We start from the raw sequence: 17,354 nt of genomic DNA, 5'->3' as shown, positions 1-17,354 counted from the left end.
ACTAGCTTGTGCAGCAGAATGGGTAAAGTTGAAGGTAGGGGTGCACACTTTTTTCTCTCTGTATTTGTGGTTTAGGTGTATTGGACCCCTCCTCCCCAAATTAGGGATTTTCGAAAAATCCTGGATCCAATAACTTATATGTGAATATAAGATTATCCCTTCTCCTTGATGGCATACCTAGAGGGGGATCCCCAGTTAGGTGAAGGCTGAGGTCAGGCCTTGGAGATAGGCCAAACAGTGTAGAAGGAAAGAGTTAAATGCTCCTTCTTCTGTACCATCTGAACTGAAAGGCCCCTTTGGCTATTTGATTAGAACATTACAGAGAACCTGCTTGAGGCAGCTTACAAAGCATCATTAAAACTTGCACAAAAAATTGTTAACAATTACAAACCCAGCCAGTGCATAAAAGCAACATTTAGAAACTTAAAAATGTCTCATAAAATAGTTTTAAGCTGCAAGAAGACTACAAAATGAGGTTTAAAAAATCAAAGCACTTAATTAAAAGCTTCTGTAATAAGAACATTATGGCCTGATACCTAAATGAGTTGGGTAGGCTCCAGGCAAGGGCATAGACTTTCCAATTTCCCGGGGGGGGGGGGTCTGGGCCGGGGCCAGAGGCATTGCTGTGCTAGGTCGTTAAAAGAATCGAGGCCCAGTGACATCATACGGAGGAGCCAGTGACATCACAGGCCATTGTCACTATTTATGGAGGTGGAGCCATGTGGGATTTCGGAAGGGGCTCTCCAGAAATTTAGGAGGGCCTGAGAACCCTTGGGAAGCACCCTAGCCAAACTACAACGGCTCAGAAACTAAGCATGGCATGGGCAAAATTGTCTACATAAAACCCTGGAGAACCACTGCCAGTCTGAGTAGACAATGATGACACTGATGGACTGATGGTAGAGAGACCATGCTTTGTGTGCCAAAGGATAAAGGTTTAAACCTAGGAGGTCTAAGAGAACAGGTGTTGGAAAGGATCTTTCTCTGTCTGAGTCTCTAGAGATCACCTGCATCAGAGCAGACCATGCTGAAGTAGATGGATCAATGGCACGAAGACCAGTGTGGATTGAGGAGACCCATGTTCAGATCTACATTTTGCATGATGTTTACTCAGTGATACTGGGACAGTTAGATTTGAGTCCAGTAGCAGCTTAGAGACCAACAAGAGTTTCAGGGAATAAACTTCCAAGGGTCAAATCTCCCTTCATCAGGTTGGGTGATATTGCCATTGTTGTGAGGTCAATATAAGGGAAGGGAGACTGGAGGAAGGGTGGGATAAAGAGGAGATTGACAGATAACATGTGAGCAGCAGAGTCCCTTGAGATGGAAGAGTAGTTTACAGGAAAAAATAGCACCAACTGATGTGACCAAGAAAACAGATCTTCCCAAACTAAAACATCATAAATTATAGCCTGAACATGAACCTATATTGTAATGCATTAAGTGATGTATCAGTGGTGACAAAACCTCTAGTGGCATTTAGTTGAACTTCCTGGATAGGCAGATGTATTTTGGGTTGTCACTGGCCAAACTGGTCTGACTTTAGAGAGTTGGGACAAGCAGCAAGGCTTGAGGAAGGGGATGTAGATCCATGGTTATAGAAAAGAAGGAGGCCAGGACTTGAGAGAGCAAAGGAATGGAGATGCAGAGCTGGTGTGAAGTACATCTTAGAAATTATAGAAACAGCATAGAAGTTTCTTAGATGGTATTATCTACAATGCCCTTGCAAGGTCCAGGGCTTTTTTTGTAGAACTCATTAGTATAATAGGCCACACCCAACAGCAGAAACTCATTAGCATATTAGGCCACACCTGGACAGTGCAGCTCATTAGCATATTAGGCCATTCCCCATTCTTTCCCTTGGCTTTAAATGCCTCCCCAATCCTTCCAGGGGCCTCCCCCCAGCCCACCAGCCTTGGAATCGCCGGGGGGTCGCTCTCCAGGTCTCCCCTCTTTAGCCACACATGCAGAGGTTTTGGCTGTAGTGGGCGTGACCAACTCTGAAGCCAGACGGAACTCCGTTCCTGTGTGTTCCTGCCCAAAAATATCCCTGGCAAGGTCTGTGTGATATAATAGGGAAGGCAGTCCACAGAAACCTGTATTCCATTTTCAGACTCTCTCTCTCTCTCTCTCTCTCTCTCTCTCTCATATACTTTAATTGTTTATCCCCTTCCTATAACAATTCCTCATCAGTCTAACAGAGACATCCTACTGAGGTCTATCCAAGGGGGCAATGTTGTTCTGGGCTTGGGAAATAGAGCAATTCACCCTGCTCATTAGCTTCCTCACTTCCAAGCCAGTAGGAACCTGCTAATTATTTTCAATGCAGTATTACATTACATTTTACTAATGTACTAGTTTTTGTTCACTAAACTGGCTAAGAAAGTTATCAAAATCCAGTAAAATTAATATAGTTGAAGCATTAAAATTTCACATACCATTCTGTCTAAGAAAAAGTTATGCCTTAAAAAAAAGTTAAAGGCTATGTTTTTGGTTTACTGCCAGCCTGATAAACAGAGGCTTTCAGAATGCAGAAGTACAATCCACCTTTGAATTTTCTATTTTAATTTCTCATTCATATACCTGAACGAGTAATTCCTGAGGAAGAGCAGCCTGAGGCTTTAATAACATGTTGCACTTCTTTTTTTTTGCTTTAGTTGAACAGTTGTTATCATTGTATGATAATACAGGTATATTTTTGCAATGAAAGAGCTAAAGTGGGTCCAATCTTTCTCATTCTGATTGTATGAAAAGAATTCCAGCAGAAACTGAAATGTTGGACCAAAGCAGAAATGTTCACATGCAGTCAAGCAGGGACAGTTTGTGAGTTTTTTTAACCAATTGGTATACATTAAATAAGCACTCAATGAATGATACATATAATTATTTCAAGGGTAGAAGCAGCAGATATTTTTTGCAAAATAAGCTTTCATTTTCATGATCCCTTCCTACACAGAAACTTAAAAATATATAACAGGAAGCAGGTGGCTGAAAAAAGTAAGCTAATGTAAATGTTTCCCAGTGTCGCAACTGTCACTTCCTGCCTCTTTTGTCTCGAACAATAAGAAGGTGCTTCTTGCAAAAGTGTACATGGTGTTCTCATGTAAACAGTAAAAATCCAACCAAAGTGATACAGTATATACTTGACAAAGCAGTACATTCACAAGTCTTGTTACCACATGCAAGGAAAGACTAGAAAAGTTGGCACTGTGCCATGAACATGATTTTTCCAATGTAGGGGAAAGGTTTATTTTGAAAGAGAAAACAGCTCCAGTTAATGAAGGCTCTAAGCCAATCATGCTTCCATATACCAGGAAAGCGACAATGGATTTCCAGACTAACAGTGCAATTTTAATGACGTTTTCCTGGAAGTAAGCATAATTGAACAGTCCTGATTAGGATTTTGAGCTGACTATCTCAGGGTTGCACTCTAAAGTGATTTTGTAGGAAAACTGTCTGTTTCTGCATTTGATCATTACAATTTCATTACAACCCATTACAATTTCACATCATGGGTTAATGCACTGTAGGAAAAGACACATCATGATTGCAGAAACAGGAAATAAAAAATAAGGACAAGGGCGATGGTGCAAAATCAAGCAAAATTATATTTTATCACTCAGTCAAAATTCCCAAAAATTCCCTTCCTTGTAGAGTTTTGTGGTCTTTTAAACATACATGGATAAACTCGGTTGTATTCATAATCCACTTTATCCTGTTGGAATGTTAAATTCAAAAAAGAACTAGGGGTCCTTAATACAGGCTTATCTTATGTTCTGACTTCATGTTATGATTCACTGACACAGATGGACATTTTCAAATTTGAGGGGCCCGGCGATGGACCTGCAAGGCCGGTGGGAGTGCAAGGAAGCCCCGCGAAGGCCCTCCCTGGCCCCAGGCAGGCAGGGGTGGGGAGAGGCAGGGAGGAAGCAACTTACCCTCCCTCTTCTCCTGCCTCCTCCTGGCTGAATGAGGGCCGGAAGCGGGGCGGCCGGAAGCAGGGGGCGGTGCTTCGTCATGTGCCCCGCCCCCTGTATCTCACCCGGGGGAACCGCGATCCCCCCGAAATGACCTCTGATCAAACATAACATTGTTAAAATTAATAAGTCATTCTTTACATTCTTAAGATACTCTCCAGATGGCATCACTAGTTTGATCTTAAGCCTGTTCTGGACTGTGTTGCTGCCTTGTGGGCATGTTAGGGAGGAGGCAAAAATAAAAAAAAGATGGAAGAAAAAGAAGAAGGGGCCAGCCATGATGGAAATTGTTGCTGTCCTCAACCAAAAGCCAGGCACAGTGCCCTGGTGGTGTTTGGCAGAGAGTTCCACCAGGTCAGAGCCAGGACTGAAAAAGCTTTGTCTCTAGTCAAGGACAACCAGATATCTTTGGGGTCCGGGATCAACAGTAGATTATTCTCAGTGGAGCATAACACTCTCCTAGGGACATACCAGAGGAGGCGATCCTGAAGATACGCAGGTCCCAGACTGCTCAAGGCCATAAAGGTCAACACCAAAACCTTGAACCTGACTCAGTACTCCACTGGAAGCCAGTATAGCTGGTGCAGCACAGGTGGTATATGTACTGTTCATGGCATTCCCATTAGGACTCACAGTGCCACATTCTGGATCAGTTAGAGCTTCCAAGTCAGTCTCAAGGGTAGGCTAGTGTAGAGTGAGTTACAATAGTCTAGCCTGGAGGTGACTGTTGCACGGATTACAGTGGCTACATCAGGACACGACAAGAAAGGGGCTTATTGCAGCACTTGGCATAGATTGAGAAATGCCAGCCTGGCAATATTCGTGACCTGGACCTCCATAGTTAAGGAGGCATCCAGGACCAGGACCAAAGTCTTGATGGATTGCCCCAATGATAATGGCACCCAGTGGGGAGCCTGTGCCCCAACCCTGAGGAGTCTGTGCTCCAATCCCCCAGCCACAGAACCTCCATCTTTGTTGGATGTTATGACTTCCACTCTTAAGCACAATTTAGCTAGTAGGAGTTATCCAATCTGCATACTCCAGTCTGCTTATCTAAAAGCCCTGGCATCAGACAGGAAGAAATTACTCCTGAACAAGGGGAAAACTGCTTGTGATTGGATTATATGCAGTCTTTCTTATAATAATATAAGTGTGAGTCTTTCCCCCATCTATTTGCTTTCTTTCTTTGTTTTTCTCTCTTCTTTCCACCTCTTTCATTCTTTCCACTTTCCCCTTCCTTCCATCCTCCCTCCCTCCCCATCTATTTGCTTTTTTATTTCTCTCTCTCTTCCTTCCCCCCTTTGCTTTCTTTCCATCTTTCTTTCTGTTTTTCTCTTTCTCACTTCCCCCCTCCCTCCCCATCTATTTGGTTTCTCTCTCTCTCCACCTCTTTCATTCTTTATTTCCACCTCTCTATTTCTCTCTCTCTCTTAAATAAATATCATTAGAAAACAAATAAATATCATTGGACAAATAAATATAATTATCAATATCTACTTTTACCCTTTTTGTTTTATTTTTGGCAGTTTCACTTAATGTTAATAAAAAGCAAATTTGCATGTTTTCCAATAAAAATGTGTGTGTGTTATATTTGTTCATGTCTTGTGGCTCTCAAACATCTGACATTTATTCTATGAGGCTCTTACATTAAGCAAGTTTGTCCACCCCTCATCTAGACTACAGTAACACCCACAAATGTGTTAGTTAACAAACAGTTCTACCTGGTACTAACCCTCATCAGGGACATTTTGCCTGTGAAAATTGTAATAGTTGTGAGTTAACATATAACATGAAACATTTTGTCAGCCTTTTAAATAAGAAAAAATACATACTAAAGGATTTCTTTTTTTTAATGTGTTTATTGTTTTTGCAGCCAGAGTCATAAACAGCAAACCCTCATCCCACAATATTTATTTATTTATTTGTATCCTGCCCTCCCTGCCAAGCGGGCTCAGGGTAGCTTACACAAAACATGTTAAAACAACTAAAACACAGAATTCAATAAAACCACAACAGTATAATAATAATAAAACACATCAAGTGCTAGTACAATTCATAAACAATGGCGGCATTCACGGCATCCAAACTAGTCAGCTATCATTGCAGTCTGAGTTTTAACAGGCTGTTGATCACAATGTTTCAGTTGGTGTTGGTACTGGGACCAGGGCCGTGTTGGAGGTAGTTTAAACTGCCTTCCTTTTGGCTTCCCCAGGAGCCCCACAGCCACAGGATGCCTGGGAAAGCCGATCCTGGGAGGGAAGGTAGTTTAAATTGCCTTCCCTTTGGCTTCCCCAGGAGGCCTGCAGCCGTGGGACGTCTGGGGAAGCTGATCCTGGGAGGGAAGGCAGTTTAAATTGTCGTCCCTTTGGCTTCCCCAGGCACCCTGCAGCCGAGCCTTGAAGGGAAGGGAGTTTAAACTGCCGAACCCAAAAAATAGCATTTTTGTGTGTGTGTGCACACCCCTATTTCAGACACACACTGAGGTGGTCGCAGAATATTATGTAGGAATCTTAACAGAAGTCTGTCGATATTGTCTGTTACTGCACTGATCCAGATCATGGTGGATCACAACACGTAACTCTGCACAAGTTATATATATCATCCAATGCTTCTAATAAACTTTATGTTGGGAAAACAACTAGAAACGTAAGAACACGTATAGCAGAACATAAAAGTAATATTAAACTGAAAAGAACAAGTGCCCCATTGGCTAAACACTTTATTGAAAATAATCATGGTCCCTCTGATTTTATTTTTTGAGCGATGGAGAAATTAACCTTTAAAAATGAAAGGCTGCTACTGAAAGAAGCAGATTGGATTGCTAGACTCCAGACACTGACACCTAAAGGGTTAAATCTGTCTCTAGAATTGCATCAGCTTCTGTAAAAGAAACAGAGGGAGATTACGTCAACTGGACACTAAAATATAACAGAGTGCTTCCAATGGCAATTTATTACTAGCCTTATACCTTTTTTTTTTAAGAACCAGTGTAAGACTATCTTATCTCTCCTTCTCTTGCAATCTCAAGGACAGGGTGAGCTCTGGCGGTTTTGTATGTGAATGACGTTTTGTAACCTGGATTTTGACTTTTAGTGTCTTCTTTATTTATATAATTTTAACTATATCAGTATCTTTTGTGTACAGCAGGAGTTGGTGACTAGTTTAAAATAGTAACAGTGCATCAAGATTTACCTTGATTATGTAACTTTAAATACAGAACAGTATGTATTGGCAGAATATTTCTACAGATGGGGATAACCGTGAATAACTTGAATGAAATTTCTGTCCATGGCAATCATGCCCTACAGCAGTGGAAGATGTGACTGATATAGTGCTAGTTTCTCAGGGTGTACCAAGCTGATATGAATATCAGCCCTACAGGCTGTGAAGAGGGTCTGAGGGCCAAGAAAATGCACAGGGGATCTGGCTGCATGTGTTCTCAGGAAAATAAGATGACTCACTAATATGTGATGTGAAGCAGTATAAGAAAAGTCTTCTAACTTCAGGCCCATTCCAGATATATCTTTTTCCATAACAAAGCAACCAAATGTCAAGTGCTATTGTGTAACCCTAAGCAATCAATTTGTAATACCCTTTAGGGTTTCAAGGTGGGAGTGGAAAGAACGGCTTTCAGGTACTCCACAAATTGTAGTTCTGATTTGAAAATGGGGAAGCCTCTGAGGCAAGCAAAGAGTGAGTTCTTAGAATATAATATATACTTTATACCACTTCATAAAGGTCACTGTGGTGTAGCGGTTATACTGCAGTTGTGTTCTTTGTGTTTCTCTGCAAGTGTTATGACGGACCTACAACACAAAAGATTCTCAAGCTAGAGTTTCATTCCAGGCTACATCAGCATGCAGTCCAGACTTCAAGTCTTACAGAATTATACAATATTTTATATACATACAAATATTTACACAAGTCCAGGATATTTTTTGGCAATTTTCTCCAATTTTCTGTAAGTCCCTCATTCCAGGCTACATCAGCATGCAGTCCAGACTTCAAGTCTTACAGAATTATACAATATTTTATATACATACAAATATTTCCTCCAATTTTCTGTAAGTCGCAAAGAATGCCCTGCAGAGGACACATTGCTAGAACTTACAGTTGCACTGCATTGCTACAATGCACCTTGAGATGAAGATGGAATCAAGATATTCTGAAACTGGTGTGATGGAAACTCTGCAGCTATATTATGCCTTGACTGATTTTTAGACATAAAAACTGCTGAACAAATCCAACGTCTAACCTCCTTGTGATCATACAGTGGTGCATTTCAAGAAGAAATATTAGGCGTTTATAGAAAACCACAACTGTTATCCTGTGCTCAACTGGTAAGGGAGGTTAACTAATTTGCCAGGAAGAGATCGGACCTAGTTGGCCTAAAAATAATGTTTTAGATGACCACCAAAAAAATGACTGAAGTCACTACAGGTCATTGGTTTGGGTGGTGACCCTGACAGTAGCATGCAAGCCACAAAGGTCATTACCTCAAAAGGCAAATGGCTTCAATCGACCATGTATTTCCATTTGTTTGCAATGAAGAAAGAGGCCTCAGCTTTTGTGGAACTTTTTCAGGGATCTTCCAAGACTTTGATAGTTGTATCATACCTTCTACATGCCCCAAGATGCTGGATGAACACATGAAGCTGCCTTATAATGAATCAGACCCCTGAGCCATCGAAGTCAGTATTGTCTACTCAGACCAGCAGCAACTCTCCAGGGTCTCAGTCTGAGTGAGGTCTTTCACTTTCACATCATCTCTTAGCTGATCCTTTCAACTGGAGAAGCTGGAGATTGTGAACCTCGGACTTGCTACATGCCAAGGAGATGTTATGCCACTGAGTCACACCCTGCCCTAGTGATGCTCCTGTGATCCACACACAGCCAAAGCACTAGATCAGCATGGCTTTAGCATTCTGTATGGTTCCCCAACACAGAACAAGCAGAAGTAACCCAATGCATAATTCACACATGCTGAATAATACAATTTCAATCCGCTTTCAATGCACTGGTAGTGACCGTTCACACGGATTTTGTTTTACAGTAAAATTCAGTTGCAAGGTGCGTTGAAAGTGGAGTAAAATGTACGGTATTCAGCACGTGAAACTGCCATTAAGGCAAAAAGAGAGTGTTGGTTAAGGGGTAAACCTCCCCCTGGAGCAGAGGTCCCGATGGAAAGCGGGCAAAGAAAATCTGCACGAGTGTTTCTTTGAGTTTGATCGCAAATACGGGCAATGTGTTTGTTCTTTCCTCGCTACAGATATGTAGGAGATGTTTCTCGACGGTGATGAACACTCTGCCTATGCTCAGGGGCACTTTTCAAAACTCGTCCAGGTTTGATCTACGGCCGCTATGGTTTTCTGGTACCTCAGCAGCAGGCTGACTCTTCTTGGTCGCCTCGATCGGGAGGATGTGCTTTGGATCCAGCCCTCGAGCGAAGAAAAGAGCCCGAAGACTCTCTCCCCGCCATGTGCTCCGGAGATCCTCCCAGGCGATCGGAGGAGGATCTGAGAAGGGGGGATACGGAGGGGGCGGAACTTGGGCTGAAGAGCCGCGGGAGCCGCCCATTCGTCGGTCGCAGAGCCCTCTTGGTGAGTTTGTGCTGGGCTTCGGCTGCTGTTTTGCTGAGGGCGGAAGACGATGGCGTTTGTCCGAGGCAGCCCCCTGGCCCTTGCCGTCCTTTGGTCGCTGCCGTTGTTGTTGTTGCTGCTGCCCGCCGGTAAGTCACGGAGTCACGAAGTTGGGAGGAGGGGGGGGGATCGGAGCCCCCTCCTGGGAGCCCAGGCGGGAGAGAAAGGGGGCGCCAGCTTGAATCCCTCGGAACGCCTGGGAGGTGCTGTCTGGCCTTGGAGCGAGCGGCTCCTCTTAGAAGTGGCTGTGCCGCGAGAAGAGGGGAGAGTGGGGCTGCCCGGCGAAGCCTTCGGGGATAAAGTGGGGAGGGAGAGCCGCGGGGGAGGGGGCAGAAGCTCTGTGGTTGTCTGAGAAGCACCCGCTATGGCCGGTAGGATGGTAACTTTGGCAAACGATAGCAGCTTCCGGGTAGTGCTACTGCTGTCTGCTGCTGAGCCACAGGGAATCCTGCTCTTCCTGAGGGGCGGATGGAGTCCTCAGAGGGTGCCTCTAAAAATGGCATAGGTCCTGGCTCAGGAACTTTCCATTTGAACTAAAAGGACAGGGCTGTGCTAGCACTCACTCCTTGCTTCCTAAGGTTTCGACTGAGTGCCCTTTGTCTTAGTTCAAGACCCGCTTCCCCCACCCCTCCCTTTCTAGGCGTCTTGTTGCTCTCTTCTTGCCTTACCCAAACCCACTTCCTCCTCGTGAAGACAGACGACCTGTGATGTGTGGCGAAACCACTCCCATCCTCCGTTTCTGACTCATTCTGACCACTGTAGCCTCCACGCTTGAGAGGAGGCTGATGGAGAGTAATGGCAGGGTCTCAGTTAATTACTCTCAGCACTCCACAAGTAAGGATATATCTGCCCATCAATCCCCAATCTTGACATATTTATTTCCTTCACCATGCCCCCCCCCAATTAAACCCAGGCAAATGGTAACCATGTAAACTAAGCTTGTTATTCCTGTTTGGTCCTTGAATCTGTTAAACATCTTCATTATGGTGGGGGTCTGCTATGGACTACCAAGCCAGGCAGAGGAGTTGGATGAGACACTCCTAGAACAGATTACAAAGTTCTCAGAGAGATGGGACATGGTGGTCATGGGAGATTTCGGTTAGCTAGATGTCTGTTGGAAGTCCAACTCTGCTGAAAATGAAAGGTCCAATAAATTCCTGACTTGTCTTGCTGATGACTTCATTTTCCAGAAAGTGGAGAGGGAAACAAGGGGATCTGCTATCTTGGACTTGATTCTTACCAACAGGGAAGAAATGATTGATGAGGTGAAAGTAGTGGGTACCCTGGGTAGGAGTGACCATGTAATTTTGGAAGTTACAGTCTTGGGGAAGGGAAAAGCTGTATGCAGTCAGACATATAGGTTGGATTTCAGGAAAGCAAATTTTGGCAAACTTAAAGTTATGCTGGATAGAATTCCATGGCCAGAAATATTTAGGGAGAAGAGAGTTCAAGAGGGATGGGAGTTACTTAAAAGCAAAATATTGAAGGCACAATCATAAATGATTCCTATGAGAAGGAAAAATGGGAGGAGCCTAAAGAAGCCAAGGTGACTCCATAAACAGTTTATTCTAAAGACTTGAGAAATAAAAAAGACTCATTTAGAAAGTGGAAGGAGGGCCTTATAACCAAGGATGAATGTAAACAAATAACCAGTGCTTGTAAAGAGAGAGTTAGGAAACCTAAAGCTCAGTATGAACTTAGACTAGTGAAAGATGCTAAAAACAACAAAAAGGTTATTAAAAACCATAATAATTAAAATTAATAAAACTAAATCTTAATTCTCTTTTTGAGCTACTATAGTTTTTCTAATTCTTAGGGCAAGCCATCCAAACTCAGCCACCCAATTAGTAACTTCTGCTTGCCTACCCAATAAAAAACTTCTTAAAAGGCAGATTCTTTGCCTATGAGAAAGAGGAAGTGTCTTAGAGAAAGAAGAGATCGCGGATGTTGTTATATGCCTTACAATAAAATATTATGTGTTCTATAGACTCAATACCATCTGCACAACAGGGACATATCCTTTCTTCATAAGGAGTTTTATTAACTTTTCCTTCCAGGACTGCAGATGGGAAAGTTTTAGAACAAATAATCAAACAGACAGTCCTTGAGCATTTAGAAAGGACGGCTGTGATTACTAAGAGCCAGCATGGGTTTCTCAAGAACAGGTCATGCCAGACTAACCTTATCTCTTTTTTTGAGAAAGTTACTACCTTGCTGGATCGGTGGAATGCTGTAGACATTCTCTTGATTTCAGTAAGGCTTTTGATAATGTTCCACATAATATTCTTGTTGGCAAATTGGTAAAATGTGGTTTGGATCCTATTACTGTTAGATGGATCTGTAACTGGTTGACAGATCACACCCAAAGAATGCTTTTTAATGGTTCCTTATCCTCTTGGAGAGGAGTGACAAGTGGTGTGCCTCAAGGATCTGTCCTGGGACCTATTTTTTTCAGCATCCAACATCTTTATAAATGATTTGGATGAAGGAATAGAGGGAATGCTTATTAAATTTGCAGATGACACTAAATTGGGAGGGGTAGCAAATATGGTAGAAGACAGAGTCAGGATACAGGATGATCTTGACAGGCTAATACAGATAAAATGAATTTCAGTGGGGATAAAAGTAAAGTTCTGCATTTAGATAGGAAAAATCCAATGCATAATTATAGGATGGGGGAGATTTGTGTTGGCAGTAGTATGTGCGAAAAGGATCTAGGGGTCTTAAGCAGACCATACACTGAAAATGAGTCAGCAGTGTGACACGGTAGCTAAAAAGGCAAATGGAATTTTGGGCTGTATCAACAGAAGTATTGTGTCCAGATCACGCAAAGTGATGGTATCACTTTACTCTGCTCTGGTTAGACCTTACCTAGAGTATTGTGTTCAGTTTTGGGCACCACAATTTATGAGAGGGAGGGCAGGAAGGGTTGCCTCAGTGCTTAGTTTTTGTGGCCCTTTCTTATATGCCCAAGGAAATGCTGATCACCACTTTGGGATCAGAAGCAATTTTCCTCTAGGCCAGTTTGGCTGGAGATCCTGGAGGTCTTTTGTCATCTGGGCATGGAACAGCAGTCACTGAGGGTGCGGAGGAGATATTTGTTAATTTCCTGCATTGTACAGGGGGTTGGACTAGAGGACCCTGGAGGTCCCTTCCAACTCTATGCTATATGCTAATTTATTGCTCACTCTCTACCAGTGCTGCACTGGCAAGGCGGGATATAAATTGAAATAAATAAATAAATGTATAGACTGGTGATTTCCATTTCATTGTATCTGAAGAAGTGTGCAGGCACATGAAAGCTTATACCTTGAACAAAACTTTGATGGTCTTTGTTGCCACTGGATTCAAACTTTGTTCTGCTGCTTCAGACCAACACGGTTACCCACCTGGATTTAGCATCCTGTCACTGGTTCACTAGAAGCCCTTGCTTTGGCTGGGCCTCAAGTTTCTCTTTTCACATCCTAAAAAACAAAACTCAAGCCCGGGGGGGGGGGGGTACGGCCAAAGTGCAGCTTTTCAAAGCCGCACCAAAAGAGACACGTGGTGGCGGGATCACACAGATCCCCTGAGCCGCCGCACAGTTCCTCCCCGGCACGATCAGATGCCGGGGGGGAGGCACTGAAAGGAGAGCGAGGCAGCTGAACTGCGCATGTGTGCGTGTGCGCAGTTCGGCCGGGAGCCTCGATTGCTCCTGCAGACGAGCGCACCGGCGATCTCACGGCCGTGCTTGCTGCAGTGCTTCAGGTAAGTCCTACCAGTTAGTAGGTTCCTTTTTACATCGCATTTTCGTTCTGAAGGGACGGATCGGGAATGGGTGCGCGCCAATTCCCAGAAGTTGCGGTGGGATCGCGCCCGTTTGCTGCGCCCTCGATCCGTCCCTCTTCCGGGCCAAAACTTCCCAGGTGACCGGGGCCTTAGATGTTTCATTGGCTAGGTATCTAGGTATTTGATGTTGGGCTGAATTGCAGCTATTTTATTCCAACTTGGTATGGCACTGTATCTTAAAAACTGACAATTTTCACAGAGGAAAAAATGTCATACTAAAGAAAGATAGCTGAAGCTTGGCTTTGGCTTGGTTTTTACAGCAGATATTAAAACGGAAGAAAGGTTATTCCCCATTTCCAGCTCTGAATGAAGCTTTTTAATTTCATTTTTCATGACACACAGCTCTTTGAGCTGGATTTGCAGGGAGATGCAGGGGATCTGAGGTTTGTTTACTTTTGTTAATCACCCCAAGCCCCTTGAATGGGGTGGGTTGTACATTTAAAAGTAGAGAAATAGTATACCCACTGGACTATGCTTGGTGATAGGACTGGTATGGTTAGTGCAGGCAACTTGAAGAGAGCAACCAGATAGCAACACACACCCTCCCCACAGTCATTCAGTGCAACATTGTCATTAACATTTCTATAATTTTTCATGGCACCATCATGTGTTAATCTGTGGTAAGGTAAAGGTAAAGGTTCCCTTGCTCGAAAGCCAGTCGAATCCGACTCTAGGGTTGCGGTGCTCATCTCCGTTTCAAAGCCGAAGAGCCAGCGCTGTCCGAAGACATTTCAATGGTCATGTGGCTGGCATGACTAAACACCAAGGCGCACAGAACGCTGTTACCTTCCCACCGAAGTGGTACCTATTTATCTACTTGCAATTTCTTGCTTTCGAACTGCTAGGTTGGCAGGAGCTGGAACTAGAGACGGGAGCTCCCTCCGTCATACGGCACACTCGGGTCTCAAACTGCTGAACTAATGACCTTCCACAGCCTGCAGTTCAGCGTCTTAACCACTTGAGCCACCGCAGCTCCAAATAATAATGGTACCAAATAATAAAATGGCTGATACTAGCAGAGATTTGCTATATGCTGTGTAATTTTCAATTCTGTGTTGGCACTAGAGTTGTCAACAGTTAAGGTAGAAATGAATGACAGAGGGGTGAGAGGTTGGCAGTGAACAGTGGGGAAGTCTGATGAGTTAACCTAAGTCTTGGATGGATCAAAAAGGTTTTGCTAAATAAGTGAGATTCGGACCCAATGGTTCAACCTCCCCAACAAATTTTCATGTGCCTTTCCTGTAGACATTTTACAATGTGTGATATTTCAATAATAGATCAGCAGAGGCTATTCAAAGAAACAGCACGGTAGAGGTCTGGAAAGAAGAGAGGTTAGTATTGACAATAGATGTGCTTTGGTGGAATAGAGAAAGAAGCAACAAAGAGGAGGGTGTTTTCAGGTTCAACAAAAGGGTTAGATGATTGAGACTGATGTCTAAGTGATGTAACTTTGACTCTATAAATGAAAACTATGGTAAAGAAGGAATTTGGGTAAGTTCTCAGGAAAAAAAATAGTTATAAGGAAATAAATATTATTAAACCAAGGAAGTGTTTTGGTGGTATTGGAATAATCCCATGACACAGACATGATGGTAACTTACCATTACTTTGACAAAAATAAGATATGTGCACATTAAGGATGTCCTGCGTACAGTGAATTACATATAACCTGTTATGGTAATAATGTGTTTCAGCTTTCAATCCAATTAAGCCATGCTGTAAAGAAATAATTTATACTATTTTGTTCTCTTTTATCTGCCTTTTTCATGGGTGGGGGACGGTTTTCCTACAGCTGTTCAAAAATGAGAGCAAATATTAGTGCTCCATTCACATATCACCATGCCTCTAGTCTGTAAATTTTTTATCATTTGGATTATAAAATTTGAAGGAAAGGTTTTAGCCTTCCAGACCCCAGTAACCCTTGATCTTATTGTAGGTTGAAAATGTTTTCAACTTTTCTGTTCATTTTCTTTGAACCCAGACTGAGTTTTCACATCAACAGTCTGGCTTTTGTTGCAATGCATCTCATTATATAAACAAGGTTCTTAATGTGTAATCTTTCACAGAAAATGTAAATGTAGGCCGGAATTAGTGAAGTTGTCTTCAACTGGTTTTGAATGCCCTATTAATGATATGTCTTTTCACCTTCAGAGGAACTTAAGAGGAGTATTCAATAGCCAGTTCTTAGATAGAGCAGCCTATTTGTTCTCTGATGAAAGTTGCCATATATAGGCCATCTATGGCAACCCACTGCTCAGTGTAGGAAATCCAAAGCTTCAATATTCCGGAGGGAGGAGTGTTCGGCTTATGATTTAAAACCTTCAGGTAATTCTGTTCTTTGTAACTCTGTGATCTATGGCATTGATCAGTTATGCTGAAGCCATAAGTCAGAATGTACAGGCCCACCTGCTTATTACTGTTAGAACTGGGCAACATTAAAAAGTTTGCCTTTTGATTTGCTTTAATTTAGTAAAAGTATTCATATTGATTGTATATGAGTTATTTATTTTTATTTTTAATTGCAAGTGCTTCACATAGCTCTGAGATGCATTTAACTTTCAGATGCACAGGCTATAAAGAAGCTGGTGGTCTGTTTTAACTCCTCCTTTCTTTCTTCATCTGCAAGAAATGTCGTGGCTGGTTCAGATGAAGGTGGGGAAGCAAGAAAACAGCACCTTCTTTTTCAGTACAGGCAAGATCTGATTTAGAGAATGTGGTGTCTTCGGAAAAGACTTATGTGAATCGGCACATTCACTTTCAGTGTTAAGCTCGAGACAAGGAAGGCTCCTCCAAGCTAACTTATCATTGGCTGCTCCACAACAGCGACCAATCAGAACGGGATTAATTCCCTGCGAGGAAAGAGCGCTCATTGGACTTTATCTACACAACCTCATTGGTTGTTATCTGTAAGTAGGCGTGGCTATGTTAGCCCGGGAATGTTTAAAAGAAGCCTAGCTCCCAATGTTAAACTGTTCTGGTTATGAATGCCTTTAAGCGCTTGTTTGTACCTTCAATAAAGCAGTTCACTTTGTTGAAATCACTCTCCGGATATTTGTTAGCGGAGATCTAACAGAGAAGTTATGAAAAGGTCTTTGAATGTCAGTTTTAGGGAGAAATTAGGGGGCACCGAGGTTGAGAGACCTTCAGTTTGCTTTGAAGTAGTCTGTTTTTCTTTCTACATTTGTGTATGGTGTTTCAGGTCTAGAGATTCTAGTAGATTTTGGCTTAATTTAGTCTTTCCACTGTTGATTTGCAGCAACAATGCCTTATGGTTTGTGGTTAGTCGAATCTTCTTCTGTACCCACAGCTCTTTCTTGTGTGTAATGAAACTTTTGTCTACGGCAAAAGCAAGCTGGTGACATGTAGTACAGAAACAAGATTGTGAGGATAGCATGGAGGAGAAGAGAACAAAAACCCTGTGATCAGCAGAAATCCCAACCACTGATAAAATCCAGATTTCAGATCTAAAAGGCATCAGATACTAAACCGCCAGTTGCTTTAATATCTACCCACAAACTATGATAACACTGGCTGAGTTCTCCAGTAATTTAAAAAACCTGTAAATGTTAAGGAAAGCAGTATGGTGTTGTTTGGGAAATCCCATCAGAGGAGGTCTCAGGGTTGGTGTTGAGGACCCTTAGGCTGTTTTGTCCTGGAGGACTTCAGTCATGCAGAGGCTGTCTTGTCAGGAGCAGCTAAGGATTTCATGGCCTCTGTGACAACCATGGGCCTGTCTCAGGCAATAACAGGTCCTACACATTGTGCAGCTCACACTCTTGATTTGGTATTTCGTTCCAGGTGGGAAGAATGTGTGATCTGAGGAGGGGGGAATTGATGACAGGTTTTTTGTCATGGACAGATCACTATTTCCTTGGGTTTAGACTCACAGGGATACCAAGACTCTGCACAG

General features: G+C 42.8%; 1 protein-coding gene across 1 annotated transcript in view; it reads left to right on the top strand.

Moving 5' to 3' along the window:
• Positions 1–9,509: 9,509 nt before the first annotated feature.
• Positions 9,510–17,354, top strand: part of SHISA5 (shisa family member 5) — a 47,187-nt gene continuing 39,342 nt past the window's right edge. The window contains 1 exon segment of the mRNA XM_015417265.1: positions 9,510–9,705. Within this exon segment, the coding sequence (XP_015272751.1) occupies positions 9,627–9,705 (79 nt within the window). The 5' untranslated portion in view covers positions 9,510–9,626.

Source organism: Gekko japonicus, unplaced genomic scaffold, assembly GCF_001447785.1.
Source record: "Gekko japonicus isolate JY-2015 unplaced genomic scaffold, Gekko_japonicus_V1.1 scaffold1643, whole genome shotgun sequence".
Lineage (NCBI taxonomy): Eukaryota > Metazoa > Chordata > Lepidosauria > Squamata > Gekkonidae > Gekko > Gekko japonicus.
This window is presented reverse-complemented; position numbering and strand designations above follow the sequence as displayed.